This window comes from Sesamum indicum, linkage group LG12, assembly GCF_000512975.1.
Source record: "Sesamum indicum cultivar Zhongzhi No. 13 linkage group LG12, S_indicum_v1.0, whole genome shotgun sequence".
NCBI lineage: Eukaryota > Viridiplantae > Streptophyta > Magnoliopsida > Lamiales > Pedaliaceae > Sesamum > Sesamum indicum.
The window spans coordinates 1,088,012-1,114,797 of record NC_026156.1 but is presented as its reverse complement, the minus strand read 5'-3'; the positions used below and the strand labels follow the sequence as shown (position 1 = coordinate 1,114,797).

General features: G+C 36.4%; 5 protein-coding genes and 1 long non-coding RNA gene across 9 annotated transcripts; 3 read left to right on the top strand and 3 right to left on the bottom strand.

Annotated features, from left to right (window-relative positions):
• On the top strand, nucleotides 278–2,683 carry LOC105174912 (indole-3-acetate O-methyltransferase 1). The gene is made up of 4 exons (XM_011097167.2): nucleotides 278–607; nucleotides 683–1,096; nucleotides 1,509–1,784; nucleotides 2,145–2,683. The coding sequence occupies exons 1-4, from the start codon at nucleotides 497–499 to the stop codon at nucleotides 2,496–2,498; spliced, it is 1,155 nt and encodes a 384-aa protein (XP_011095469.1). The 5' UTR covers nucleotides 278–496; the 3' UTR covers nucleotides 2,499–2,683.
• On the bottom strand, nucleotides 5,400–8,797 carry LOC105174911 (protein HOMOLOG OF MAMMALIAN LYST-INTERACTING PROTEIN 5). The gene is made up of 6 exons (XM_011097166.2): nucleotides 8,552–8,797; nucleotides 8,275–8,375; nucleotides 7,710–7,819; nucleotides 6,939–7,014; nucleotides 6,724–6,864; nucleotides 5,400–6,382 (listed from the first exon to the last, which is right to left on the bottom strand). The coding sequence occupies exons 1-6, from the start codon at nucleotides 8,643–8,645 to the stop codon at nucleotides 5,648–5,650; spliced, it is 1,257 nt and encodes a 418-aa protein (XP_011095468.1). The 5' UTR covers nucleotides 8,646–8,797; the 3' UTR covers nucleotides 5,400–5,647.
• LOC105174910 (65-kDa microtubule-associated protein 1) lies at nucleotides 8,906–14,406 on the bottom strand. The gene is made up of 11 exons (XM_020698291.1): nucleotides 14,255–14,406; nucleotides 13,242–13,339; nucleotides 12,935–13,138; nucleotides 12,549–12,797; nucleotides 12,248–12,463; nucleotides 11,698–11,853; nucleotides 11,301–11,612; nucleotides 10,817–10,904; nucleotides 9,839–9,987; nucleotides 9,159–9,688; nucleotides 8,906–9,081 (listed from the first exon to the last, which is right to left on the bottom strand). The coding sequence occupies exons 2-10, from the start codon at nucleotides 13,311–13,313 to the stop codon at nucleotides 9,389–9,391; spliced, it is 1,746 nt and encodes a 581-aa protein (XP_020553950.1). The 5' UTR covers nucleotides 13,314–13,339; nucleotides 14,255–14,406; the 3' UTR covers nucleotides 8,906–9,081; nucleotides 9,159–9,388.
• LOC105174908 (phosphatidate cytidylyltransferase 3) lies at nucleotides 18,970–23,622 on the top strand. 3 transcript variants are annotated; one of them, XM_011097162.2, is made up of 12 exons: nucleotides 18,970–19,198; nucleotides 19,979–20,081; nucleotides 20,331–20,584; nucleotides 20,687–20,838; nucleotides 21,007–21,148; nucleotides 21,464–21,620; nucleotides 21,973–22,020; nucleotides 22,103–22,189; nucleotides 22,458–22,586; nucleotides 22,681–22,737; nucleotides 22,909–22,992; nucleotides 23,124–23,622. In XM_011097162.2, the coding sequence occupies exons 2-12, from the start codon at nucleotides 19,992–19,994 to the stop codon at nucleotides 23,211–23,213; spliced, it is 1,290 nt and encodes a 429-aa protein (XP_011095464.1). In that variant the 5' UTR covers nucleotides 18,970–19,198; nucleotides 19,979–19,991; the 3' UTR covers nucleotides 23,214–23,622. The 3 variants fall into 3 exon arrangements, with proteins under 3 accessions (XP_011095464.1, XP_011095465.1, XP_011095466.1); XM_011097163.2 differs by having other exon boundaries at nucleotides 19,828–20,081; XM_011097164.2 differs by lacking the exon at nucleotides 18,970–19,198 and having other exon boundaries at nucleotides 19,991–20,081; nucleotides 20,312–20,584.
• Nucleotides 23,334–24,673, bottom strand: LOC105174909. Its single transcript, XR_002288181.1, has 3 exons — nucleotides 24,546–24,673; nucleotides 23,539–23,779; nucleotides 23,334–23,449 (listed from the first exon to the last, which is right to left on the bottom strand). It is a non-coding gene; the product is annotated as an uncharacterized LOC105174909 (long non-coding RNA).
• On the top strand, nucleotides 24,689–26,647 carry LOC105174906. 2 transcript variants are annotated; one of them, XM_011097159.2, is made up of 3 exons: nucleotides 24,689–24,984; nucleotides 25,437–25,601; nucleotides 26,350–26,647. In XM_011097159.2, the coding sequence occupies exons 1-3, from the start codon at nucleotides 24,742–24,744 to the stop codon at nucleotides 26,419–26,421; spliced, it is 480 nt and encodes a 159-aa protein (XP_011095461.1). In that variant the 5' UTR covers nucleotides 24,689–24,741; the 3' UTR covers nucleotides 26,422–26,647. The 2 variants fall into 2 exon arrangements, with proteins under 2 accessions (XP_011095461.1, XP_011095460.1); XM_011097158.2 differs by having other exon boundaries at nucleotides 24,708–24,984; nucleotides 26,335–26,647.

Sequence of the window (26,786 nt, the reverse complement as noted above, 5' to 3'; positions counted from 1 at the left end):
ATCCTAAGTACACATAATAATCAAATCAAATCAAATCAAAACTGCAATTAAGTTATAACCCATGCATGCGCATACAGATTACACCAACTTACCATCCATATCATCATCACCATCTTGGCATGGATGGATGGATGTGCTTCATTGGTCACAACATGATCTGATTTATGGATGATGAGAATGAGGAATTGTTTAAAGAAGCAGGCAAGAGGGAGGTATGTACGTAGAGAGATTGAAAATGAAAGATGGAAATGCGGCGTGAATCTTGGGCCTCATTTCTTCAATTGCATGTGAGGCCCATTTATTTTCTTTCGTTTTTACTTTATGTAATCTTCTTTTACATTCATTTAACATTCATATCTATATCTATCCCCTCCCTCCCTATATATATAACAGTCCGTCCACCCTCTCTCTTCGTCTCACTTTCACAATCTGTACCATCCTACCTCGTAACATAGTATAAATATATACATACACATTATATATATATAATACATATATGGCTCCTGCGGGCGACAACGTTGTAGTTTCTAAAATGAAGCTGGAAAGGATGCTGAGCATGAAAGGAGGGAGAGGGGAAGCTAGCTATGTTAACAACTCTCAGGCTCAGGTTTCTCTCTCTTTGTTTCTTCTTCTTTCTCATCATTTCATTTGTGCAACTTAAGAGTGTACAATTGTTATGCAGGCTCAGCATGCTCGATCAATGCTCCATCTCCTGAGAGAAACCCTGGACGGCGTCCGTCTGCAGACCCCGCCGGACTTTCCCTTCGTGGTGGCCGACCTCGGCTGCTCCTGTGGCAGCAACACCATTTACATGGTGGACGTCATCATCCAACACATGACTAAGCGCTACGAGGCGGCGGGCTGCGACCCGCCCGAATTCTCAGCCTTCTTCTCCGATCTACCTTCAAATGACTTTAACACCCTCTTCCAGCTCCTCCCTCCCTACGGCGGAGTCAGCATGGAGGAGTGCCTGGCTTCCAACAGCCACCGCTCTTACTTCGCCGCCGGAGTTCCAGGTTCCTTTTACTATCGACTTTTCCCGGCCAAGTCCGTTGATGTGTTCTACTCCGCGTTTTCCTTGCACTGGCTGTCTCAGGTCACTCACTCTCTTCTTAACCCGAAAATGTCGTTAATTTGAAAAAGGCGTGTCTAATAGCTCCAACGCTTTTGGTAAAATTGTCAAAAAGCAATTGAAAGAAAATAGCCCCTGGTTTTCTCAAAACCACCTACTAATTTGGACATTTGTTTTCTAATAATAATATATAGTCAGTTTTAATTTCTGGGGTGGTGTACAATCCAAGCTGCATGCATGGATCAATGATTGCCCGTTTATTAAAAAATGGTTTATACCCATACCCGCATATATTAACAAGGTTATCGTCCCTGACAAGAGGATTAGGTCAAATGCAAATGCCCATATGATCAATTATTTAATTATTTGCATGATATCAAATATTAAATTTTGTTGTTGTTGGATCGGGTGGGTCGACCCGAACGGCCATCATCAGGTTCCTGATGTGGTGTTGGACAAGAGATCGACGGCATACAACAGGGGAAGAATATTTATTCACGGGGCAAGCGAGAGCACCGCAAATGCATACAAGAAACAATTCCAGAGTGATTTGGCTGGATTCCTGAGATCAAGATCCAAAGAAATGAAGAGTGGAGGGTCCATGTTCTTGGTTTGCTTAGGTCGGACTTGTTCCGACCCGACCGACCAGGGCGGGGCTGGGTTTCTCTTTGGGACCCATTTTCAGGATGCTTGGGATGATCTAGTCCAGGAGGTATGTATATATGTTCATTACAACCTAACCATCTTTGTTGAATTACTGATGAAGTTGTACTGACTTTTAACTCAATATTTGTGATATGGTGTGAAGAAGTAAAAGCAAATGTGATGATCATCTAACTCATGACACATTGTAACTAGACATGATTAGAGCTTGTCGTGCATGTTGGTTCCCAATGTTGGCCGTATCGGGCGGCAGGCGTCGTTGTTGCCCCCAAGCAAATCAATCCCACCACCAACTTGATATGATCATCACCATTTGCATCATATTGCTATCATAAAGCTGCCACTTTGATTTCACTTTATCCAAATTTTCATCAAGAAATTCAATTGGTTTAATTTTCGTCTCCTGCAGGGTCTAATCACTAGTGAAAAACGTGACAACTTCAACATCCCAATCTACGCACCGAGCCTAGAGGACTTCAAGGAGGTGGTGGAGGCCGACGGTTCATTCATCGTCAACAAGCTGGAAGTTTTCAGAGGTGGAAGCCCTCTGGTGGTGAACCACCCGGACGATGCAGCTGAGATAGGCCGCGTGCTGGCCAACAGTTGTCGTAGTGTTAGCGGTGTCCTAGTTGATGCACACATAGGTGATCAACTGAGCGACGAGCTCTTCTCGCGTGTGGCGATGCGAGCCACAAGCCGTGCCAAGGAGCTACTAGAGCAGCTTCAGTTCTTTCACATTGTTGCATCCCTTTCTTTAGCTTAGTGAACAACAATTAAAGACCCCCCTTGCAAGATTATTGATGTTTATAGAAAAGATGAAACTAAGGGGAAATTGTTTGACTATGTGTTGGTATAATTAGTACTCTTGTATTGTGGTTTAAGAACTAATGTGTGTTATTAGCGACTGTTTATATGCAAATTTTATGGATAGAATTGAGTTCGGAGTACTTAAATATATATGTTGGCTTTTTGGTGATTTCTTAACACAAATGGAAAATTTTTACTATTTCATCGAGTCAAACTAATTACAAAACAATTGCAATATACTTGTTATATCTTCTTAAACTATACACAATCAAATTCAATTTGAGTTAGAATTTCTTAAAAAGTTAGGGAAAAGACAACCTTTAAATTGTTTCATTGCAATTTTCATGACTTTCACTTTAAGGTAGATAGAATGCGATGATTGTGTCTGTAGAATTGGAACAGTAACAATGGCCTTTGCTTTTCAACCTGTCTTGACGAGAACAAGTATGTAATTGTCTCTTACCCACTTTTTCACCCTTTTTTTTTTTTAATTTTCTACTACATACATCTAATTGCCTTTTATGTTTCTTTTTTCTTTGTCCATCATTAATGTTTCTTGAATGTAGGCTTGCATGCATTTCGTTGTTAATTATGAATCTGGATCAGTTCAAACTAACTTTCCTAGCTATCTCACATTCTTGGACTTTGAACAATGTCCTGTCGGCAAAGTTCGTGTCCATTTCAATTTAGTCATATTTCATTATTAAATTAAATTGTATTTACTATGTAATTGATCAATAATTTATTTCAATTGTATATAAATTTTTACACTGTATATCAATCACATAATAATATAAATATTGAACCTGATTTAAATTAAAATTCTCCCTACATCCAAATCCACTCGAAAAGCCAAAAAGAAGGGCCGAAAATAGCAATAATCTAATCACAAGTTGTTGATAGGTTACTGTTTAACAAAGAAATTAAGCTTTCGTGTTCGCGGAGTGAATTCATGTGAATCAATAGATCATGCATTAAACGGCGTATATATGTTTATCAGCATTTCATTATTAAAGCGACTTACAAGTTACAATCTAGTAGAATACTCATTCTGTACATGCAAATAGATTAAATTTATATTATATTCAGTGCTTTGCGAATGAATGATCAGCACATTCACTTCATTTTTTAAAAAGTGACAGTCATTTGTGTAGCACCTACAAGACCAGACGGCATGAGTTAGAATCAATTAGTAGCTGTATGAGCAATAAATACCAACATAATTACAAATTGTTGCTAGCATCTGAGTTAAGCATTAACAATTAATTAATTAAACTACTGTTCTTGGCACCATGATCAGTATATAGCACTGTTAATTAGCAGGTCATGTACTGTTAAGAAGCCAATATATATACACACACACACACACATAATGAGAAGTGTAGTTAATTAATGATTTGAATTAACATGAAAATGATGACAATGCTCGCCACTTGGATTATAAGATAGTTAATTATGGGGTGCTCCAAAAACTTCCAGTTATCATCATGCTTCAACAATAATATATGTCTCCTTCAACTCCAAATTCCTTTTTCATGCAAATATTGTCACCTCAGTGAGGAATAATCCCTACAGCTATTAGTGAAGTATAACAATCCAACTTCACACTTCAATTATTGATTATTCCACAAGCATTTGATTAAATGGTGGTATGTAAATGAAGCATTTCTCTATGAAAACTTTGAGTATTCTTTGTCTCGCTGACATTGTTCTCCGGCGAATCCTGCAGCATGAATATATCAGTCACTTCCGGTGATGTAAAACTCACCTTCTTCTTCTTCCCTTTCCCGCTTCTTGTTCTGCTAAATGAGGACTGCCCATTTTCAGCTTCGTTGGCGTTCACTGATATCTCTTCTCTGAGGACTCCATCAAACGATGGATGAATTTTTCTGGAGGGCTGTTTAGGCGCATGCAATGTTTCGTCACCAGCTCCACTGACAGTGATATAATCACCAGCTGGAGAAGATATAATCCAATCCTCAAGAGTTAAAACCTTATAATTGTTCTTGTAGAGCGGTAGCTCCTGCTTTTCCTTCATCTTTCTGATTTTCATGATGGCCCGTAATAAGCTTCTTGGCTTCATCAATCTCATTAGCGATGCTCGTAGGCCGCAGCTTTCATTATCTGGGTTGTTCTTGGATGGTCTGCTGGAAGTGAAGCTACGCCGGGAAACACAGAAGTCTGATCCCATTGGTTTTAGTAGTCAAGGTATGTGCATGAAATAATAAGTTGAGGATAGGTTTATAAGTGTGAGATGTATGAGATTATAAAGGGAAACTGAATCTGGAAGGATGTTTATTAGCTGGGACGAGTTTTCAGAGGAACGTATTGTTTGTTATTAGCAATGCAGGTAAGTTCATGTATAGTAGAGCAAGTTAGACATCGTTATCCCCGTCGTCTAGTGATGAAGGCAGTCTGAACTAGATATGATGTTCGTATCCTCTCTTGTTTCGTACGGGAATTATTAGTACACGTTTAGACTAGAAAGTAATACTTAGCATTTTCGTGTTGTCCTAGGAGGTGTTGGCGTTTTTGAAGAACATAGCTGTATGAAAGTTTGAACCTTGGTTTGGACACGACAAGACTTAAATTTGTCTTATCCTTCTAGTATAAACAGAGGGTGTTCATTGTTTTGATGGAGTCATTTTCTTTCCTATTAATGAAATTAAGAGGTGGAGGAGAAATGAAGTCAAACTTGAACACTAGGTAATTATTTCAAGACTCAACAATGCCATAATTGGTTGAAACTGATAACTATTTGTCAGAACGAATTCCATGACAAGATATCATATATGTGATCGAGAAAAAGAAAATTGATGCCTTCTGAGATAATCACAGTCCATGCATCCAGAAACCATGCAGAACAACTTGGGTGTTGATAAGGGATTCGACTGCCCTACAAACATCAATCATCATAAAATAAACCAAGAAATAAAAGAAGGAAACAATGTAGGCAGTCCTATTGTTTCTCACAAGTTTTCGCTCACAATTTCAAGATACGTATACAATTCCAATCCCCATTCATGTGTCAAAGACGAACAACTCCAAGCTATAAATCTTTACAAATCAAACCTTGTAAGTATCAAGTCGGAAAGATAACAGGACTCAGTTACCAGCTGATGGATTTGTCAACAACTCAAGAGATTTCTTCAGATAGTCAACTGCAACAGAAACATCATCAAATGCTAGAGCCCCAACTGCAAACCTAGCCGCCTTGTGTGCTTCAGCAATTTTCTCAGGTGGAGGCTGGTAACTGCTATCGTACTCATATTTTTGTGTGGTGGGTGGAGAAACTTCTGAAACACTCCCATTTCTGCTACTAGAATTGTATTGCGGAGTTGATGGATATGCTGCCGTGTTAGAATGTGGTGAATTGGCATAGGAAGCATCAGAGCCTTGATAAAAAGAAGGGTAATTAGAAGGAGCAGGGGGAAGACTACTCTCAGTAAAACTAGGGTAAGACTGGAAATTTGGATATGAGTACGAGGGTACATCATGTGAATGATAGTGTTGTGGTAAGTGCTGCTGCATTTCTGGCTGGTATGGTTGGTGGTGATATGACTGCTGATAAATAGAATGTTCGGAGTTGTTTGTCGAAGGTGGTTGATGAAGGTTGTCGACTGGATAATCATCAGTAGGATAACGAGGTGGAGGAGAAATGCCTGAAGAAGGTGAGGGTGTAACATTTGAAGGTGGTTGTGAGAAATTAGTAGGATGCTGAAAATTTTCTCGATCATATGACCGAGGAGATGATGCTGAATCTAGTGCATTTCTCACAGCAGGATCTACTGTGGTCGGATCGGGTTGGGTGGCAAAATTATTTCTGCTTGGTCCAAGATCCTGCAAAGAGAGTACCCAAACTGTAAGAAAAATACTTAATGCTATATATCTTTCCTCGGGAATTTCATCACAAAAAAAGCATTTGCTGATTAATGTTAGAGGAACCAAACCAGTAGGTAATTGTCAAATTAAAATGAAGTACCAACCTAAAAGCAAAACACTGAAAGATTTGGTGCAGTCCACAGGAATCAAACAGCAAAAAGAAGGCATAAAAAATTTGCACATAGCTGGACTTATCTTTAAGCTTTCACCAAACAGAGCAGTATTACTCTTTTCTCTCACCAGTCACCAAATTGCAATATAAACATAAGGGAAGAAAATCAAAGGTACAAGTATCATACATATTCACCACTAGATGTACTTGATGGCACCGGAAGATCATTCTCTCCACCAGGAGGACCTGGAACAGGTTTCCTTCCTTCTTTCAAAGCCTTCCTTATATCTGCTGCTTTCCATGCTGCATACTTCTGTTTCTGCTCGAGCTGTAAAAGGGGTGATTAAAGAATAAGGAAAATTGAAAATTGATTTGCAGTGAGTAAATTAGATTAATGCTCACATCAGGCTGAAGTTCCCCAAACTGATTCAGGATTTCAAAGAAAATGCTTGCAGCATAGAACGTTTTTGCAGTATTCCTGTGGCAACCAAAAGGGTAATTAGCAATTTGTAAGCAAGATCAAAATAATATGAACTCAGTCAATTTTCATGCATGCATCCAACTATGATGCTCACGGTACTGAATTGGAAGAATATTGGACCAGTAAAGATTCAGCTAAATAAGATACATGGAATCTAGCGCCTCAGACTTACAAAATGATTTGATTTTTGCCGCTTCAAGAGAAAATTTCTCTGATACATGCTACCAACAAAAAATGCAAATGAACTTGATTGATCAACAGTTGAGTCTAATATAAACAGAAAGAACTCAAAAACAAGCCACATAAATCATAAAGCCATTCACATAAATATTACTACAATGCCAAGGAGTTAGAATGATCAAATATTCATGAAGTGTAGCTCCATGAAGATTGGGGGGAGCCTCCCCAATCTGTGCCACAGAAATACCTCACTTGTTGAAATGTGAGTAGCGACCTACCAAAACAATATTATCCATCCAAACCCACTTGAATACAAAATGGTTTCTCAAGGGGCAAGAGTGCCACCATATCTGACCTTGATTGAGCAATTTATAAATTGAGGGATCAAATATCAGCACTGAGCCCCCACCCCCAACAATAAAATAACATGATTGCGATAAAAATGCAATGAGAAAACAGGAAATTTATCCCCAACTATGAACGAGTAAAAAGGTGCAAGGAAGTTGTCATACAAATCAGCTCTTCCTGCTCTATCTTGTTTGTCTGCCCTTGCAAAGACATTCAAGGCAAATCCCTCAACATGTAGGTAATCGTCAGGCCCCAACTTCAATGACTTCTTATCCTGCAAGACAATGTGAAGAGGTACACCAAAGAGATCACTAGATCAGGTAACTCAAGTCACATGAAGTGAAGATCAAACAACAAATTCACATACTTATTAACTACCAGTACAATAAAAACAATGGAAGTAATGAAGTAGAATGTGTAACTACACATAGGTAAGGATTCAGACTAAATGATTAGGATCAGCAAGTACCGAGGATATTAGCGATATGTGATTTGAAAATTTTCCAAAAACACACAGAACACTGGCAAAGAAGAATAAAAGAACCGTCTCGCGGTAGAAAATTAATCCAATTGTTTAAATTCCAACATGGAACTGGAAGCTATCCAGCGGCAGTACATGGACAGGATAACTGATTCCGATGAAAGATTAAAATTCACACATACAAGAAGTAAAGTGTTGCTCACAGAGTAGTTGACAGAAAACTGAAAATAGCAATTACAAAGGAAAACCTTTTCAAGCTGATTCATGAGGGAAACGAGGAGGGCGTTGGTAGTCTTAGTGCGATCGCTCTGAGGAATCTTCAACCCTCGCTCCATCGCGTACAATCGACCTGATCAAAATAATCATATTCAATGAACATTTTTCAAAAGATAAAAAAATAAGGGAACAAAACAAACAGCCTTAAGCTAAATTCTACAAATCACGAAGTTGTATGAAAATCATTACAATTTCAATCTCAGAGTTCAACAGAGGAAAAAGAAGAGGGAGAGAGAGAGAGAGAGTTACAGTAGTAGGCGACGAGGGGTTCATGTTTCTGCAACTCATCGGCTCGCTGAAGGTACGGCAGAAGCAGCTTCGCCGGTTCATTCTCGGTCGCCATTATCGTGCCCCGTTCAAAATCTCAAGAATCAGAGAGATTGAAATTGCAAGTTTTGGCAGAACTAGAATACGACGACGTGTCGTCTTGTCAGCTTTCTTTTCTTTTCTTTATTTTTGTCCCAAACCATTCTGATTACACACAATCCATACTTTCTCTAATGCGATTATACAAAAATTAGTTTAAGTAAATTGTGTAGAAGCTACACTCAAAGATTAACTTATAATTAATTATATATATATATTACCTTTTTTTAATGAAAATTTCACGAGAAACGTTTGTCAGAAGAAAAGAATGTAGAAAGAGAGAGAGAAAAGCAGGATTTCACATTTGCGTCGACAACCTTAGCTTAATTTACAAACTTAACTACTGAGACTACGAAAAGCCACAAGCAATCGTGTTTCCATCTTTGGCCTCATTAAGCTTTTGATCCCAATTCCTGAAAATAAATATGAAAGTGCGCCTTCAGTTGTTATCAGGTCCATAAGCAGAGTATACTTGCTTAATAAAGCTTACCGGTGCACTTCAGAGGGGTTGGTTGTACATTGAATTTTACTGGTTGGGTTGCTTGATGTTGTAATTTGAGTTGAAATTACTTACTAATTAGCCTCAATATAAAGACAAACACCTAATGTATTCAACAACACGTATCCTACTGACAGTGACCACTACACTGGTAAGCATTAATAAACACAACAGATATCAAAAAGATATATGGAACAACAGATCTTTGGTCTGGGCAATACTTAGGGTGTACTCGGGAGGTGCTCAGTCCCAGAAATGTGTGATGCTGCATCCTCTTTTGATATGGCGACATAGTTCACCGGAGCAACCGGCCTGTTTTCTCTCTTCCCATCTCTGTTTATAGATCTGGAACCATTTTGATGAGCATTTAGAGAGAGCCGTCTGCTAGAACTTCCATTGGCGCTTCCGTTTGCTCGTGGGCCAACCACCTTCTTGGTGCTAGGCTGTCGAGCAGGGCTTGGTGTCGCACCAAACATGGATTCTTGTTCTTTACTCATCTGTTCATGAAACTTCTTCTGGTCCTGTATAGAACAAGGAAAAAGTAAATATGAAGTATAGGAATGGAAAAGGCATTGATGAGTTGAATGATTGACAGGAGCAAATTGTTTTAACTCCTAGAAATCAGTGTCAGCGAGCTTGGTTGTGTACAATAGAATAGATATTAGACTTACCCTCAACCTCTTCTTCTCCTCTTCTCTGTCCTGTCTGAGCATTGCATACTCATCTAGCATGGCGAGTAGCGGAACACCATCATAAGTAAATGTTATGCCACGCTCTTGCTCCCACGCACGGGTTTTGGCAACTAAGCTATCAACCAGGGCTGCACGACCAGAAAAGGTACAGGTTCTAATATTAGTTTATGTATGGGCATGTCGCTGTTGAAGTTCCTTCAAGAAGTAGATTGACAAAATCAAACAAAAAACCAGACATAACCAACTACAATGCGTAGATATGTTACAAAGTTGAGAACATATCAACTGGTAATATATTGCACATCTACTTATCAATTATCATTTAGCCTTTACTGACAGCTCCTCAAACACTTATACTTTTATTATGCTTTAATCAACATCCGTATCCTACCTAAGCCACAACCTTCAACAGAGCCTCATGCTCTCCGTACTACCACTATTTGCTTCCATATAGGGGTCAAGATTCTATATTTCACTAGTGTTGCTGCTTAAGTACTTCTCATGCCATTTGAAAATAAGTGTCTTGACAAGGTCAGGACTGTTGACTCCAATGTACTCTTAAGAAATGGAAAAGTAAGGAGCAAATAATAGATGATATTTATGGATAATGAGAAGACTTAACACAAGCGGAATAGAAAATCTAGAGGCATTAAGGATGCTCCCAATTTATAAATGATTCTTGACACTTCCACCATGCTTCTGTCTAAAATGCTTCGTGATGGTGCTCGTTAGAAACATTTAAACAAAGCAAGGATATAAAATATATTCCGTGGATACTGACTGATATAACCCTTCCTTCGTAGGATGGTAATATTTCATCCGCTTTTTAGTAGAAATAGATGGACATTTCATCCACCGACATTGATATACCCCTACCTTAATAGGATGGTACAATTTAGTTCGTTATTCACTGGAAAGAAGTAAAGATGAAACTTACTGTCAAAGTTCAACACATACCTGGAATTTTATTCACCAGGATTCGTGCCTTTTCTGCCCTTTTCAGATTCAAGTGTGCACCTCTGCTGGCATTATACCTGTTCTCATCCTGTTTCATAAATGAAATGCTTCATTTAATTTCCAACTCAATAAAGTGCCAGATAAAACAATGAAGTGACGCAAAGAGAAGGAAAATGTGATTGTCAAGTGTTATAGTTTCTGAAAGGGCTCTCTGTAATTGTATGATACTTAACCAGCATTCAATCACTGAACAAAAGAAAGGCTGTATAAATCACAGATCATGCTGCTGGCATAGATTGTTGTGCTACGTTACACCAAGGAAAAAAAATTCTCAAGACAAACTGACAGGCAGTTGAGAGACAACAACAACTTACTGTTGGTTCCATCCCCTTTTCCCCCACTGCCTAACATGTCAAGAAATATTTACGCAGCCTAATGTATGAGTGAAGCAGAGAAGAAAGATAAAGGATAAGAACATAATTACCCTATTATAGTCTTCAAGCCAACTTTCTTCTTCACAAGCTGACATCCATTTCTCAACCTTATCCAATATCTCCTTCCTGCTCAGGGCCTCTTCTTTTGCTTTTACTATCTGATTATCCATGTCAGCCAATAACTCTGCGGGCTCGACATTCCCTGAATCAATGAGTGACAAAATTTTTGCTCGAGCTGCCTCAGTATCAATCTCTATGTGTGCCTGAGCAAATATCTCCTCAAGCTCAGATTGCCTCTTAAAAGCAATTTCCTTCATTCTGCTAGCTTTTAGCTGATCAAGCCTCTCAACCTCCACTTCAGCCTTCAGAAAATCCGGTACATTAAATCATAAATGATTGTATGCCTATGAAGATTCGAAATTTGTGAAGTAAAATACCTCCAGGTACCTGTTCAATGAGGTCCAAAGCAAGAGCCCCAGGTATAGTAACTTCATCAACTGAAGCTGAAATATTACAAGTGACATGGTCAAATAGGCTACGTTCTTCTGGAGGTGTGTCCATCAAATTCCAAAGGTCAATAAGCTGAGTTGCCAGTTCTTGAAGCTGTAGAGAGAGACATTGGTCAAGAGTTTGAGTTCAGTTGCATTATTAAGGTAAAGCTATCTCCATGCCGTAGAAAAAAATTCACAACAGAACATCTTTTTGAATCAAAAGTAAGCAAAATGACGCTATGCAAGTAAAAACAATTGTAACTACAAACTACTCTTTAATATAAGTTCCTCATCTTCAAGATATTTCTCGAAATGATGCTTGTTTACAAATCCAACAGAAGTTGGACAAATAGCATAGATTTTAAACCAGCCGCATCTGTTCCGAACTAATAAGAAGAAATTTCACGCTCACAGTCAGCTTTAGAAATTTACACAAGAATGTAAAATTAGAACTTTTACTCAGCTTCATTATGACAAATCAGCAGGATTAGAGCTAATGTGGCTACCTTCTGTAATCTCTGTTTCTTGTCTTCCTTTAGTGCTAAAACTGTCTCAGCCAACCTCGATAGTGTCTCATTGCTAATGCTTTTTGATTGTACACCAGTAGAGTCATTTAGGCTTGGATGCACTTCTGTGACAGTTGTAAGGAAGTCCATGCCAAGGACGGCACAAAGATCATGAACTGTGCTGACAAATTCAAGAACCTTGTGCAACCTATCACTCTGGGAGATCAAGCAAAAGAAGCCATGAGTTTTAGAAAAGCAGGAAAGCATCTAAGAACTGATTATGGTAACTTAAAGACCTCACCTTTTCTTTTTGAAGTTCTTGGAGCTGAGCATGAAACTCATCTAATTTCTTCAGCGATAGATCAGACTCGTTGACTGCAGGACTCTCCACCTTGTCACTAGTTCCAGCAATTTCTGCACATATCTTCTGTATTTGAGATTGAACATCAGAGAACTCTTTTATCCTCTCATCCTTCTGTTTCCAAAGTTTTTCCAGTGCAGGAGCTATAGCTGCAAGCTGTTCCTTGATGGTTCCTGATGTCTTCTCAGGCTGTGAAAGAACCAAAGAGACCATTGTAAATTTTACTACTTAAGATGTAATTGAATGCTATGGACTGCAGAACATTCCTCAGATGATCATTTCCAAATCTGCAAGTGTCTCCGTATAATTGAAACCTAATCACCTACAATTCCAACATAAGTCTTCTCTCCAAGAGCTGATAGGAGGTTGGTGAGTTCAACTCTAGCATCTGCCAAAGTCTGAAGAAGGTGTGCTCTGGATTTCACAGCCAGGTCAACCTTTCTCTTGTATACATCCAAGCACTCTTGCTCTAACTGAAGGAGCATTTTGTCTCGTTCCTCATCACTTTCACCAACTTCATCCCAAATTTGCTGCAATTAAAGAAGGATTTATTTCCATCAATGTGCAAAAACTTAGCTTAACTGAAACAGGGAGCTTAAAAAGAGTGAATCATGGAATAAAATAGTAGATTGCCTGCAGCTGCTGCAGTAAGGAGCCGCAAGTAATTTGTCCAATAAGAGGATTTTCGGCCTCTACAGCTGCCATCTCACTATGGCTTAGAGGGAAGGAACCTGAGAAAAGAATAAAACTTCAGTCACTGTGTTCTAACCACTGTTAAGTGCTGTTTTGCATACCACCATATCATGAATGAAGTCATGCATATGTCAAAATAATGCACTTCGAATCAGCTAGCCCTAATGCAAGAGCAGAGCCAAGTAGTTGAACAACAGATTCAAGGAATCACCAGTCAGAACTCAATCCCACCTACTTCCTTAACAGCACAAGCAAAAAAATGCATAAGCAAAGCCAAGCAAGCATGGGCATGATCCTGCCAGCCACAATTGTTCAAACAGGACTAGTTTCTTATCTATTCCATTAATTTCTTTCCAGAAAAATTATAATTACTTACAACATCAGCACTATGTTCACCACATTGTTTCCCAAAATGCACGCTAAATTGCATAAAAGCACGCACCACCATTTTTGACCCTTTTCCAGAGTATGGATCCAATTAAAGCCGAACCAAACTGATAAGCATTTCCAACAAAATTCCAATTTTCACCGAAACCGCTGAATTAAAGTAGTGTCTAGACAACATTGCTCAAACCTCACTGCAACACCACCATCAAACCAAAGGAAAAAGCTAGAAGTTTGCTGTTTTAAGCACCAAAAGAAAATTTGACAAAAATATAATTCATCAAGAATTCCCTTTTTAAACAAGGCGTCCAGTAACTAAGACCACAAAACACCATCATCCATACAAATCTACAACAAATCCAGAAGCAACAAACACTACAGTCAACACACACCATTGTTAAAATCCACTTCCCTACAGTTAAATCTCCTTATAAAACCATTTCAATCAAATAAAAGAAACTTTTCCAGAACAAGCAATGGTAGTAACATCAAGCACTTAATACCACAAAAAACATCCAAATTTATCAACAGAGAACAGAGAAGAAGCAGCAATGGATGTCAATGCCCACCGGATCACACTAGATGGGTCGGGTTTCAGAGTATAATGACTCAGATCTAAGTGTTTCTTTTCTGGTTGCTTGAGTCTCTGAGTGTGAGTGTGAGTGTGTGTGTGTGTTCGCAAAAGGACAGTGAGTGTAGAAGACTAGAAGCAAAGGACAGAAAAAAGGATATATATTGAGAGAGAGGGGGAAAATTGTTATGGGAGTGTGAGTGTGGGGCCGGACACGTACGTCGTCGTCTCTGACCCCAACATACTATTATTTGTCGTGATGAAAAAGTGTAAGATCTTTGTGGTAGTTAATTGCCCCAGTTTGAGGGGTTATTTACGAGACATGACACTGATGGGGCTAGCTGGAAAGACTTGTTTGCCCCTTGTGGTTCGACGGTCCCACTGCCTTTTGACTGTTACTATAAATGGTCGGTCAGGTCAATGTCGTTAGCGGTAAAAAGCAATGGTAAAAGAATGATCAACTATTATTTATTACCTAAGATAAAAAGCACTCTCTCCTGTTACATTTTTATTCATATTTGCTTGCAACTATGTATGATTGATATGAAAAATAATAAGGAATAATTATATTTACACCCCTTTATCTATTATCTTTTTACATAAATTATTCATACTTTTTAAAAAGTTATAAAAATTATGCTGACAGTAAAATCTAAATACTCTTGTTGATCAGGTTTTAATTTTTAAAATAATTTTTTATGAATAGAAATGTCTTTAGAGTATTTTTGTAATTATCAAAAGGTAGAAGGGGTGTCAAAATAATATTTATGAAGTGAGTAATATGACTATATATATTTTTTAATAATTATTATCAATTTTTAATTTAAATTTTTAAATTATTTTATTAATTTTTTATAGAATCTCTATATAAAATTATATTTTTAAATAATTAAATTATTTAATTAATATATAAATTATCTCCTAAAATTATTAAAAAAGATTATTTATTATCTAATTTTATTTATAACTAAACTTTACTAAAATTAAAATTAAAAAAAATTATGTATTTTATATAAATTATATTAGAATTAATAGAATAAATAATTTATTTATTAATAGGATATTTTAAATTATTTATTTGGAAAAAAATATCCTTCTTCCCCAACCACACCGTCCCACCCTAACCCCGTTTTATTAAAATATCTTTAAATTTACCCTCCTAAGCTCCCCCCGCCATGCCTACCGTAACCCCCGTTAAAATAATTTAAGATATCTTTTGAATAAATAAATTATTTACTTTATTAATTCTAATATGATTTATATAAAATACATAAATTATTTTTAATTTTATTTTTAGTAGAGTTTAGTTATAAATAAAAATAGAAGATAAATAATCTTTTAATTTTAATAATTTTATTAAGTGATAATTTATATTATTAAATAATTTAATATTTAAATTATTAAAAGGTATAATTTTATATAGAGATTCAATAAAAAAAATTAATATAACAATTTATATTTAAATTAAAATTTGATATAAATAATTAAAAATATATATGGATCATATTACTTATTTTTAAAAAAAAATACTTTGACACTTTTTCTATCTTTTGATAATTACAGAATTACCTCTAAGAACATTTTTGTTCTTGAAAATTTGTTAAAGATTGACATAGTCAACAGGATGCTGCAATCAACGAGCTTTGTTTGATTTGTGAAGTTGAGGTATCACAATCTAAAATTTGTTTTTCATAATGGTGTATTGTTTGTTTGTTTTTTTTAATATGTTTGCTTATTTGAATTAAATTGATATATGATATATTAATATTTAAATTCGAGTGTACTAAATTGAATCTTATTAAAAAAAAGAAAAAGGATATTGCAAGAAAGCAAAAAGAAATTCTAGACTGCGTCTTAAAGTTTTTATATGGGATGGGGCTTTTGGCGAGTGCAAGTTTGGTAGCACATTGGGCGGACTCTTTAATTAACTCAATCACGCCTCATTCAGATAACACTTTTACTTCATTAATTAATACTAATTAAATATGGAGTGGAGCTCTATGAACTGCGTATCCACCCTTTTCCTGCATCATAATCATAATTATACTCAGATTACTGAATTTTTTAGACTTAATGAAGCCGCTTAACGTACCATTACTACTGCATTAATCCCTCTATCATTTAATTAATAAATAATAAGAAAAATTATTATTTAAATTTTGATTTCCATCATATAGGACAAGTACTTAAAACAAACATACTTCTGAATTAGTTAAGTATAGGAAACACAATGCACAAACAGAGACGCGTTAATTTTATTTTTTAAATAAATTAATATATTATAAGATAATTAATAAAAAATAATATATTATTATTAAAAAGAAATTAAATACCCACTTGAATTTAAAAAATCAGGACATCTAAAAATTGGGGGTTTGAATGGATGGATGGATGTATGGAGGAGGGGCAATTAAGTAAAATATGGTGGGAAGGGAGGTATCATAATCGTCATGCTCCATGCATGAAGGTTAAAGTCGCTATCATTGCAAGGTGTAATCTCGAATCAATTAATTAAAGTCGTTTAAACTTGGTAGGTACCGCATTCCAATCAAAATTCACCGGATCACAACTGATGCTACTCTGCTCTGTTTCATGTTATTATTATTTGGATTAAATACATTTCACATTCTGAAATTATTAGTGTAGTCTTATTTACTCCAAAAATTTTAAAAAGTAATAAAAACTCCCTCTCACAAAATAATTTGATATTAATAGATTAAAAATGTCTTTCTCAATTATCCCTATATTTTTTTATTTTATTCCATAAAGTATGTTTTATTAAAAAATCCTCCTTAAACTAATTTTACTCAAATCTCATTCAAAAGATAATAATAAAAATTTATAATTTTTTATAGATTATGTAATACAGAAATGATTTACAGGCGATTATATGCAAATATATTATTTATATTAAAAATACATGTAAATACTTAAAAAGTTTTATTTAATTACATGTACACATAATTAAAATATATCATATCATTATTCAAAAAATTATAAAATATTATAGATTGATTGTACTATATATTTGCATATTTTATGAATGTATATATATGTTTGGTGTAATATTTTAAAATTATAAAGATAGTTTAATTTTAAAGATAATCCAATATATATATCATCACAAGCAAAAAATTATGTAATGTTTTTAACAATTATGTAAAAAAATTGCAAGGATCGTTAAATTATAGAGTTTATATAGATTCTATGCTAATTACAAAAATCATAAATTTTTTGTATTGTTTATTTTAAATAAAAATTTTATAATAATACAAAATATGTGTTTGGAGCCATTGTAATAGATATACATATTTTAGAGGGTATAAATAATAAGGCATTTTTATTATAAAAAAAAAAAAGTTGATTTATATCATGAGAGACCATTTTGTTATACTTTAAGGATAATTATACTCCTATCCCCTGAGGTTTGGTGTAATTACACATAGACTCCTTGTTATTTAGAGATTTACATTTAGCATCCCTGAGATTTGCTTTCGTTTAACACATAAGTTCCTTCAAGTCAAAATTCACTATATTTATGATATTAAGAAAAAAACTGGAAGCAAACTGATATTTACCATCAATCTAACAAGTAAGCCAACCCGTTAGTCAAAATTCACTAAATGTATTGATATTAATAAATAAATAAATAAATAATGATATTTACTCTATATTTATTGATTACTAACTTATTGCAGATCAAATTATTTTTTCCAGCTTCTAAGAAAAATAATTTTTTCGAACCAAACTACTCTTATAACAGTAAGATATACCTCCTCACATGCATTAACCGTGATGCCATATGAGGGTAATTTGATTATAAAAGTATTTATTTGACACACAATAAATCAATAATAAATCAATCAGGGGTTAATATATTTTTTTTTGTTAATATAAATAAATTTCATGAATTTTGACTAATGAAAGAACTTATTTATTAAACGAAAACAAACCTTAGGGCTACTAGATACAAATTCTAAATTTATAAAAATTTACATATAATTACACAAAACCTGAGAAGGAGAGGGGAATTATCCCTATATTTTATGGTTTAGGATAGTAAATGCTCAAGTAGAATCGGGGCTAAGCTAATTTCTGAGAATAAGCCAATGGAGAAAAAAATATATTTTATGCACGGTTAAAAAGTACAAAATTCAGTAATTCTAATTATTTTTCATACAAGTGTTTTTATGGGATAATTATATTATCTTTTTTCTGGTATTTGGTGTAATTATACGTAAATTTATTGTAATTTGAAAAATTACATCTAGCGCTCCTAATTTACTTTCATATAACAAATAAGTCCCATGCCCTCGATTGATTTATTAATGAGTTATTGCATATCAAACAAATTTTTTTGAAATAAACTATTTTTATAACGGTGAAAATATATATTCTCACATACATTAATGCATGAAGATATAGGAATGTGATTTGATCATAAAAAATAATTTGACTAATTATAAATATGTAATAAGTTAATAGGGGTAAACATACTAACAACAAATTCGGTGAATTTCAACTATCAAAGTGACTTATTTGTTAGATGGAAGTACACCTCAAGGGTGTTAAGTGTCAAACCACAAATTTTTTTTGTGTAATTACACTAAATCCGAGGAAATGAAAATGTATATCTCTATTTTTATTACAGTGAGTTTTTAGAAAAAATAAAATAAAATAAAATATAGAAAAATACACGCGTCGTAGCGGGGCTAACATGTGTGTAGACATCTAAGCATAGGGAGGGAGGGAAGCAGTCCCGCCTTTTGCGTAAACTTGTTGATCCAGAAAATTGAGCTTCAATGTCTCTATCATCATCGCCAAAATTGATCGTGCTTTTGCCATCGCATTTTCGTTCCGGATGAATCTCATTGTAGCAAGTGTTGCGGTTTCGGAGTATCAGATATTGGAGAAGCAAGTGGAGGGGATAAACTGCGAGCAGGTATATTTGTCCCTGGTGTATCATTTTCTTTTTTTTACTTTAGGTTCGTAATTGTTGTTTCTTGCTTCGTCAATAAAGATGTTATTTGTCGCGTTGTGTTTGTATCCCGTTGCATTTGTGTCGGAATTTAGAAAAAATGAATGGAAATTTATGACATTTGCTTTTGTGTGTTATCTGCGAAGGGGGAAGCGTTTGAATGGCTATTCATATGTTGAGATATGTGATTTATTAGCTTAAACACGGATTCCTACTCGTTTTCCTGTGTATTTCAAATTTTGCGTTTATATGGTGGATATGTGGCTAGGATTATGTTGTCCAAGTTTGTAGTAGAACCCAGACCCTTGTTAGAATGGTGAATTGTCTACCGGAACATCATATGTTGTTTATTATGAAGTCGTCATGGATTCCACTAAACAGTACGGTTTCATATCGACTACAAAGATAAGAGGACAAAAATGCTGTAGACTTGAAACAGGAGATGCATTAACGTAATGTGCCTTGATTTCTAATGGGCTGTTCAGTAGAAAGCTATTTAATATTCCAAGTGTACTCTGATAAATAGATGAGTGGCTTTTTTTATGTTCCCCCTTGCTTTTCAGCTGCTTACCCCACTTTTTATGTTTATGAAGGTTTAGTATAACTCATGATGCCCTCTTCTTGAATATTACCTGAATCACTTGAGCCAATTTTATGACAAATCATCAACATGCTTTTGGGGCATTGGAAGCCTATTTAACTCCTGGGGGGTCTTTACATATGTTCTCGTCAACAATTATTTAGGTGGGGAGTGAATATGAATATGATGCAGAAGCAACATAGCCCACCTTTACCTTCAACACCTACCAATCGAATTCGTCAGCGTAGACGTGCCAAATCGCTAGAGGTAACTCTCAACTTGGAAAGCATCGATTTATCTTACTATAGACCAAGCATTCACAATTGTTTGAAACTAATCAACATCATCAGTTTACAAGGCTCTGAAATATAATTTTATTAGTTGAAAATGATCTCCTCCTGTTAGTTGTTATGGTCAAAATATGTCACTCATTAGGCATGGTGTAAGAGGTGAGCTCCGTTTAATAAAGAAGTTTAGTTTTTTACTTAGAATTGTAGGTGTCCTTCTTTGTTCCAGGTTCTTCCTGATCCAAGCAAATTAAATGGAGGAAGCTTACTCGTCCATGATCAAAACAAATATAGATCCATGTGGATTCGAACACATTCCTCTTTATGGATGCTTGGAGGTTTCATACTCATTCTGTACTTGGGCCATCTTTATATATGCGCAATGGTGGTTGTCATCCAAATATTAATGGCATCCGAGCTTTTTCAGTTGCGTAGAAGAGTTCATGAAGATAAGCAGCTTCCTGGATTTTGGCTTATCAACTGGTAAGAACAGTTCAACTCTTAAATACATTGTGAATCCTTACAGCTTCCTGCTTAGATAGATTCTTCCTTGTATTCTTAAATTAAGTATTCTCTCTTCTGCAGGTATTTTTTCTTTACAGCAATGCTGTATGTGTATGGCCGCATTCTCAGTCAACATCTTGTCAATACTGTAACATCAGATCAGTTCTTCTATAGACTTGTGAACAGCCTTATCAAGTATCACATGGTCATTTGTTATTTTCTATACATTGCAGGTCCGTAGAAATTCTGAAAGATTGCAACATAATCATTAGGCATTCTTTTATTACAAGCACAAGCTTTATGTTCAATTATCATATTTATATGTGGCTTCTGTCGTTAGAATATGGTATCACTATTATTAGTATAACTTTCTCTTATGGAAATTGCACCTGCCGTTCCAGGAATGGTGTGGTTCATTCTTACTCTGAAGAAGAAGATGTACAAGTATCAATTTGGTCAGTATGCATGGACGCACATGATTCTTATAGTGGTCTTCACGCAGTCTTCATTCACTGTTGCTAATATTTTCGAAGGAATTTTCTGGTAACTAGATACTGGAATTGTTGTTTAAACTATTTTTTTTCAGTATATAAGGCTCTAAAAATTATTAAGTTTTGTTATTTGAAGTACCTTGGATTTCACCACATCAGCTTCACCATGATGACATCGTAGTATTGTTTTCATGGATAGTATGCCTTAAAAATCTTAGCCACTCAGTCATTTTCTTTTTACCTGCAAATATAACAAGGAAATCCTAAAAGAGCAATGAAAAGGGAATCTAAAGATATTTTCTTCTTTTCTCTAGTACTGAATGTTCGATGATCCTCATGCTATCAGAATTGCACCCCATGCATACAGGTTTGTCCTTCCGGCATTTCTTATAGCAACTAATGATGTGGCTGCATACTTCTTTGGCTTCTTCTTTGGAAGAACACCTTTAATCAAGCTATCCCCTAAGAAGACATGGGAGGGCTTTATTGGAGGATCTGTTGCTACCGTAGTGTCTGCATTTCTGGTAAACACTGCAAAAAGTTCTCTGTTAAGTCCGAATTGTTTGCATCTGTTTTCGTAGCCATGAAATGTTTGTGCTGGTATACTTGAAGCACTGTAGCATATTTCCTTTTGATCTACAACCGTCTACTCGTGTTGGTATACTTGAAGCACTCTCACATGTATCAAAATCGATAAAAACCAGAATTAAACTGCCTATGTCTATTCTTCTGCTGCCTGTCTTATTCCCAACTGAATTAGACACAGCCACAAGTATCCCAGGAAGCATATGTGATTGTTGCCAACTTTTTTCTTTGACTCTATCAAGTCACATAATTGTCAATGGCCTTATAGTAATTTTAATGTGTATTTTACAGCTTGCAAATATTTTGGGCCAGTTTCAATGGTTGACATGCCCAAGAAAGGTAATTCTTGTTGCAATAAACCATCATAAATAAAAACCTGCAGTTTTGTTGTGGATAGTTATTGTCTGAATAGTAAATGCAGGACCTATCAACTGGTTGGCTTCATTGCGATCCTGGGCCACTTTTCAAGCCGGAGTATTATTTCTTTCCTATATGGCTTCCTGAATGGGTAAGATGATGGGTGATGGTTTGTTGTTGATGTATGAGTATTATATTGTATTAAGATAAACTTGGATGGTCGTTGATCCATTTTATGCTTCATTTTTCTTATTTTATTCACACGATTCACAATTTGGCATGCAATTATGTCACGTTCTCCACAGATGTGCATCTACATGATATGGTGGAATGGAGGATTATAGAATGTCGAAATACACTGTGACTACGTTGTGATGAAAAAGTAAAAAGAATAAGTTAATTGTAATGAATTTCTGCAGATACCTTGGAAGGGAGTGTCTGTTTTGCCAGTGCAGTGGCATGCTTTATGCCTAGGTTTGTTTGCATCAATTATTGCACCTTTTGGAGGGTTTTTTGCTAGTGGTTTGAAGAGAGCTTTTAAGATTAAGGTGTGTATTATTTTCATTTTGTCAAGATGGCGTGAATAATACTCAGTAATTCCATAATCCTTCCACAATCACACTGAATCCCAGCCTTTTCCAGGATTTTGGCGATAGCATTCCAGGGCATGGTGGCTTTACAGATCGAATGGATTGCCAGGTAAACTGCTCATACTTCCACATCGTTGCCACGTTTCACTAAGGTGGAAATGAAATCGGCACAATTTTTTGACTTCTCTTACGGTGACCCTGATATCCTTGACATATCTCAGTCAGTGTGCATCTTGATGATTTACTGCACACTAACATTCAACCTGACATATTTATGCAGATGGTGATGGCTATATTTGCCTATATCTATTTTCAATCTTTTGTCCTCCCTCAGACCAACTCAGTAGAGATGATCTTGGATCAGGTCAGTAAATCTTTCCAAGAATCATGTTGTAAAACTTTCATCAGAATGATCGCCTCAGATTCCAAACAACATGAAGGTACCTTAAAAAATGCTACAACGAGACTCAACTTACTGAAATTTCTCATTTGCAGATAGTAAGAAACCTGAGCTTTGAAGAGCAGGAAAGATTATACATGATGCTAGGTCAAATATTCAAAGGACAACAATTTGTGCATCCTTGAAGGCTGTCAACCAGAATGTAATCAACCCATCAAGAGCTTTACCGTAGGAGAAAAAAGAACTTGTATAATTTGTATGGGATCCAGCAACCCTTCTTGGGTTGCAATTTTCGTTGTTTCCTGCTTTCATGAAGAAGAAATGTAGCATAGCATCAATGTCGAGCAGTGGGATTGTGTAACTACTTCCTCAGCTGGCACTAGCTTTTTCCAGTTTCACCAACACTACCCCCATATGCAACCTCATAAGAAGAGTTGATTCCCTTAGTTCAAATCAAGAATTTCCATATCTCAAATGCTTATAGTTACCAATGCCAGAATGAGGAAACACCTTAAGTTTCTTTCATGTATTTATGCCTCATAGCTGGTGTAGTTTCCCTTCAGAAAATCATCCATGGGGACTCTGGATTGTGATCAGGCTGGAGAAAAATTCAGCAGGGAGGTATGATGGGTTGCATCCAGTTCATCAAAGAATCGAACTTCAATCACCTCTCTTACTTCGTTATGTACTGGATGTCTGCACTTTCTCCGACCCATTCTAGCACTTGTCCTCCCTCAAGCACCTCTTAAACCTGAGCAACAACATAAGATCATTTTCAGCAACCTGATTACTCAAAAATAATTATGACTAAAGTACTTATCTGGTCATAAAAAGACCAAAGCCAGTTTTCTCAAATAAGTTAGGATTGTTGGACTAGTACAGAGATATATGAGAAACCAAAAACAAAAAGGGTCAATTTCATCCAAAAGCTTCAAGAATTTCTTGATGGGATTGAGAATATGGCCTTTGAGATGCGTCGGGGCTTGAAATGGAAGAATAACTGGGGTGTCGTATAGTACAGCAGCCAGCACAGCCAGCACAGCCAGCAGCCAGCATCCAGCATCGTTGGACTCACAAAAATTCTTGGAGCTGTTATGGCACGGACGGGAAATGGACTACTTCAGAGGATAAGATTATTGAGCACAACCGACGTCACTTTGATAATAGTAATTTACCAAGGCAACCCTCCCTAATAAACATGATTTGCTGGTAAATAAGCCTGGATTTAGTCATTAAAAAGGAATCCCAAACCAAAAGCATACAAACACAATTATATTAAAACAAATTATTTTTAATTAGTGAAAGATTTGTTTAATTCCGAAGTGGCACATCAAAGGGTTGATATGATTCAAGGGGTTTCACTCCAAGTTGTTTTGATGGTATGTTGAGGAAGATGGGGACATGAAGAGAAGGGTATGATTATGATGTTGTAGATTATTGTACACTGCATAATTAGAGTGTAGCATAATTATCATTATCTTCTCTGCTAATTACATAGTACTAAAGGCGAACCGTACGCAGTGGCTGAAACCTCAAAAGCATCAACCAGAAAGCGACATCATCTGCAACTTCGCTCTTTTTCTGCCACGACAGCAACTCCCATTTACTTCCAACTCCTGCTGCGACAATTAGAAGAAGAGAAGCGGTGCAAGAAGAACCCAACATTAAACGGAGAGAGAGAGAGAGAGAGAGAGAGTGTGAAGCAGAGCAGAGATGGAAGGAGTGGGGTCGAGACAGAGCCGAGCCTCGTCGAGGTACGCGCCCAGCCCATCAGCGCCGGTGTTCAACGGCCCAGTCAGGAAGTGGAAGAAGCAATGGGTCAGCTCCCAGTCCAACAACCAAAACAATGGCAACAACCGAAACGATGCTCCTCCCCTCCTCCTCTGCCGCTGGACCCCACTCCCCGCCACCGCCACCGCTGATGAGCCCCGCAAACGCCGCTTCCGATATGCTCCGGTAAACGAACAGAGTTTTAGCTGGCCTGGGGTTTTGTCCCTTTTTGTTTCTTCCACTCTTTCTGCTTTTTCAAGAAACAAAAAAGAAACCCTCCTTTTCACGTGTTTTATGAGTAGAAATTCTACGTTTTTGTTTATGATTCTTTTACCATTTTGCTTCTGGGATTTCATTCGAGTAATCGCAATTTGAACCCCCCGTTGTTGTATGATCATAATTATGTTCATGAAATTGGTGAAATTAGTTGTCGGAGAAGTAATTAATTACCCTTTCTTTCCATGGTAAGGCGATTCAAGAATCATGATTGTCTTTGGAATATGGCTCACTGGATTATGTAATGTAAGTTACCTGTAAGATGTAATAACAGGTGATAGAACGGCTTCTTCCATATTTCCTGAATGAGTTCTGATAAGTCTTGTTTCAGTTGGTTAAATGGCCGATGCTTCATGTTGCAGATTGTTCCAATAGAAAGGGGAAATGTGGAAGCTCTGGAGAAGGTTAGCAATGAAGCTAGAACAAGCATAAGGAATCAATCAGAAAATGGTGCGAACATGACTACTGACGTTGATGGTATGTTGGAAAAACCTAGGATAGGAGATGTCAGTGCAGAGGACACTCAGGTTAGTTGTACTAATTTCTTTTTCTTGATACTTCTTTCCAGATGAACTTCCTTCCCATATTTAAGCTTTTCAGGCTTGGTTTTTGAACTAATTCCTCTCTCCACACTGCAAATATATGTTTCATGCATCTGCCAGTAGTAAGCACTGAAGATGTTGAACACAATGCAATGTTCATCTTAGATAGTGTAAAGCAATTTGGTACTCTTGTGTTCTGCATATTCTTGCTCTGTCACATGGCCGTGGTTCAGGATTAGGTTCATTTCCCTGCTAGCACTTCACGCACCTTCAACATGCTTGCTGCTATTCTGTGTCTCTGCCTGATTTTGAAATGCATTTGTGATTGCTTCAAGCTTGATGAAGCTGTGTTTTGTTGGCCAGTGATTGACAATTTCCCCTAATTCAAATTCAGCTCGAAAGATGTTTGACAGAATCCCTTCATGGTTCTTTTTTTGGAAGCTCATTTTCCTGTTAACATAAGTACACTCCTTGAACAATTTCAGCTGGTGCTTCTAAGAATTGGATCTGTGTGTATATATACATGCTTTGTTTGTAAGACACAAACTAGACTCTGGCAGACACTATTTTGGCAGTTCACAGATTCGTTTGACGAGTGACGGTTTTCCTTCCCGTTAAAAGATGATATATGCACTCTTCTATTTTTGCTGCATAAGCATAATAGGTATATTCTGATGCGATTCTTACAAAATATAGGTGTGAGTTTAACTTGACGCAGTCTATTACACTGCAGGAAATGAGTGAAGATCAAGAAGATTCCAACAAAAGTCCAGTCAATGCTCCTATTTCAAAGAGCAAAGCGTAGTGAATGCTAAGTTAGGGTGAATAGTATCTGAAGTGTTCTATAAATTAACTCTATTTTGAAATGTGGAAAAGTGAATAGAGGGGAGCTCGCCTCTCACACAGGAAGCCAAAGGGATTTTGGCTTATAAACTCATGCAGTTAGATGAAAACAGCCATCATATCTCTGATCCTTACAAGTGCCTATAATGCACATATTAGGCAATGGTAAGTTAATATCTAATTCTGGATGTGTTTATTGTTCTTGCCTGTTTCCCTTTCTTGCTCTGCCAGCTGCCTCCTTTAAATAGCTACATGACTTGTTGGGGTTTAGCTCCTATTTCCAGCAGAAATACCTTAACTGGCTTCAATGAATTTTTCCCTGCATAT

Excerpts from the sequence above, each read along its gene's own strand:
- LOC105174912 (XM_011097167.2), top strand. The coding sequence starts at position 497 with ATGGCTCCTGCGGGCGACAACGTTGTAGTTTCTAAAATGAAGCTGGAA. Across the intron at positions 1,097-1,508 it reads CCTTGCACTGGCTGTCTCAG|GTTCCTGATGTGGTGTTGGA; the intron begins GTCACTCACTCT and ends GGCCATCATCAG. Across the intron at positions 1,785-2,144 it reads GGGATGATCTAGTCCAGGAG|GGTCTAATCACTAGTGAAAA; the intron begins GTATGTATATAT and ends CGTCTCCTGCAG.
- LOC105174911 (XM_011097166.2), bottom strand. The coding sequence starts at position 8,645 with ATGGCGACCGAGAATGAACCGGCGAAGCTGCTTCTGCCGTACCTTCAG. Across the intron at positions 7,015-7,709 it reads AGAGCAGGAAGAGCTGATTT|GAATACTGCAAAAACGTTCT; the intron begins GTATGACAACTT and ends TGGTTGCCACAG. Across the intron at positions 6,865-6,938 it reads TTGGGGAACTTCAGCCTGAT|CTCGAGCAGAAACAGAAGTA; the intron begins GTGAGCATTAAT and ends CCCCTTTTACAG.
- LOC105174910 (XM_020698291.1), bottom strand. The coding sequence starts at position 13,313 with ATGGCAGCTGTAGAGGCCGAAAATCCTCTTATTGGACAAATTACTTGC. Across the intron at positions 13,139-13,241 it reads CCTTACTGCAGCAGCTGCAG|CAAATTTGGGATGAAGTTGG; the intron begins GCAATCTACTAT and ends CTTTAATTGCAG. Across the intron at positions 11,854-12,247 it reads AGAAACAGAGATTACAGAAG|CTTCAAGAACTGGCAACTCA; the intron begins GTAGCCACATTA and ends CTCTCTCTACAG.
- LOC105174908 (XM_011097162.2), top strand. The coding sequence starts at position 19,992 with ATGAATATGATGCAGAAGCAACATAGCCCACCTTTACCTTCAACACCT. Across the intron at positions 21,621-21,972 it reads CCGTAGTGTCTGCATTTCTG|CTTGCAAATATTTTGGGCCA; the intron begins GTAAACACTGCA and ends TGTATTTTACAG. Across the intron at positions 22,021-22,102 it reads GGTTGACATGCCCAAGAAAG|GACCTATCAACTGGTTGGCT; the intron begins GTAATTCTTGTT and ends TAGTAAATGCAG.
- LOC105174906 (XM_011097158.2), top strand. The coding sequence starts at position 24,742 with ATGGAAGGAGTGGGGTCGAGACAGAGCCGAGCCTCGTCGAGGTACGCG. Across the intron at positions 24,985-25,436 it reads GCCGCTTCCGATATGCTCCG|ATTGTTCCAATAGAAAGGGG; the intron begins GTAAACGAACAG and ends TTCATGTTGCAG. Across the intron at positions 25,602-26,334 it reads TCAGTGCAGAGGACACTCAG|TCTATTACACTGCAGGAAAT; the intron begins GTTAGTTGTACT and ends AACTTGACGCAG.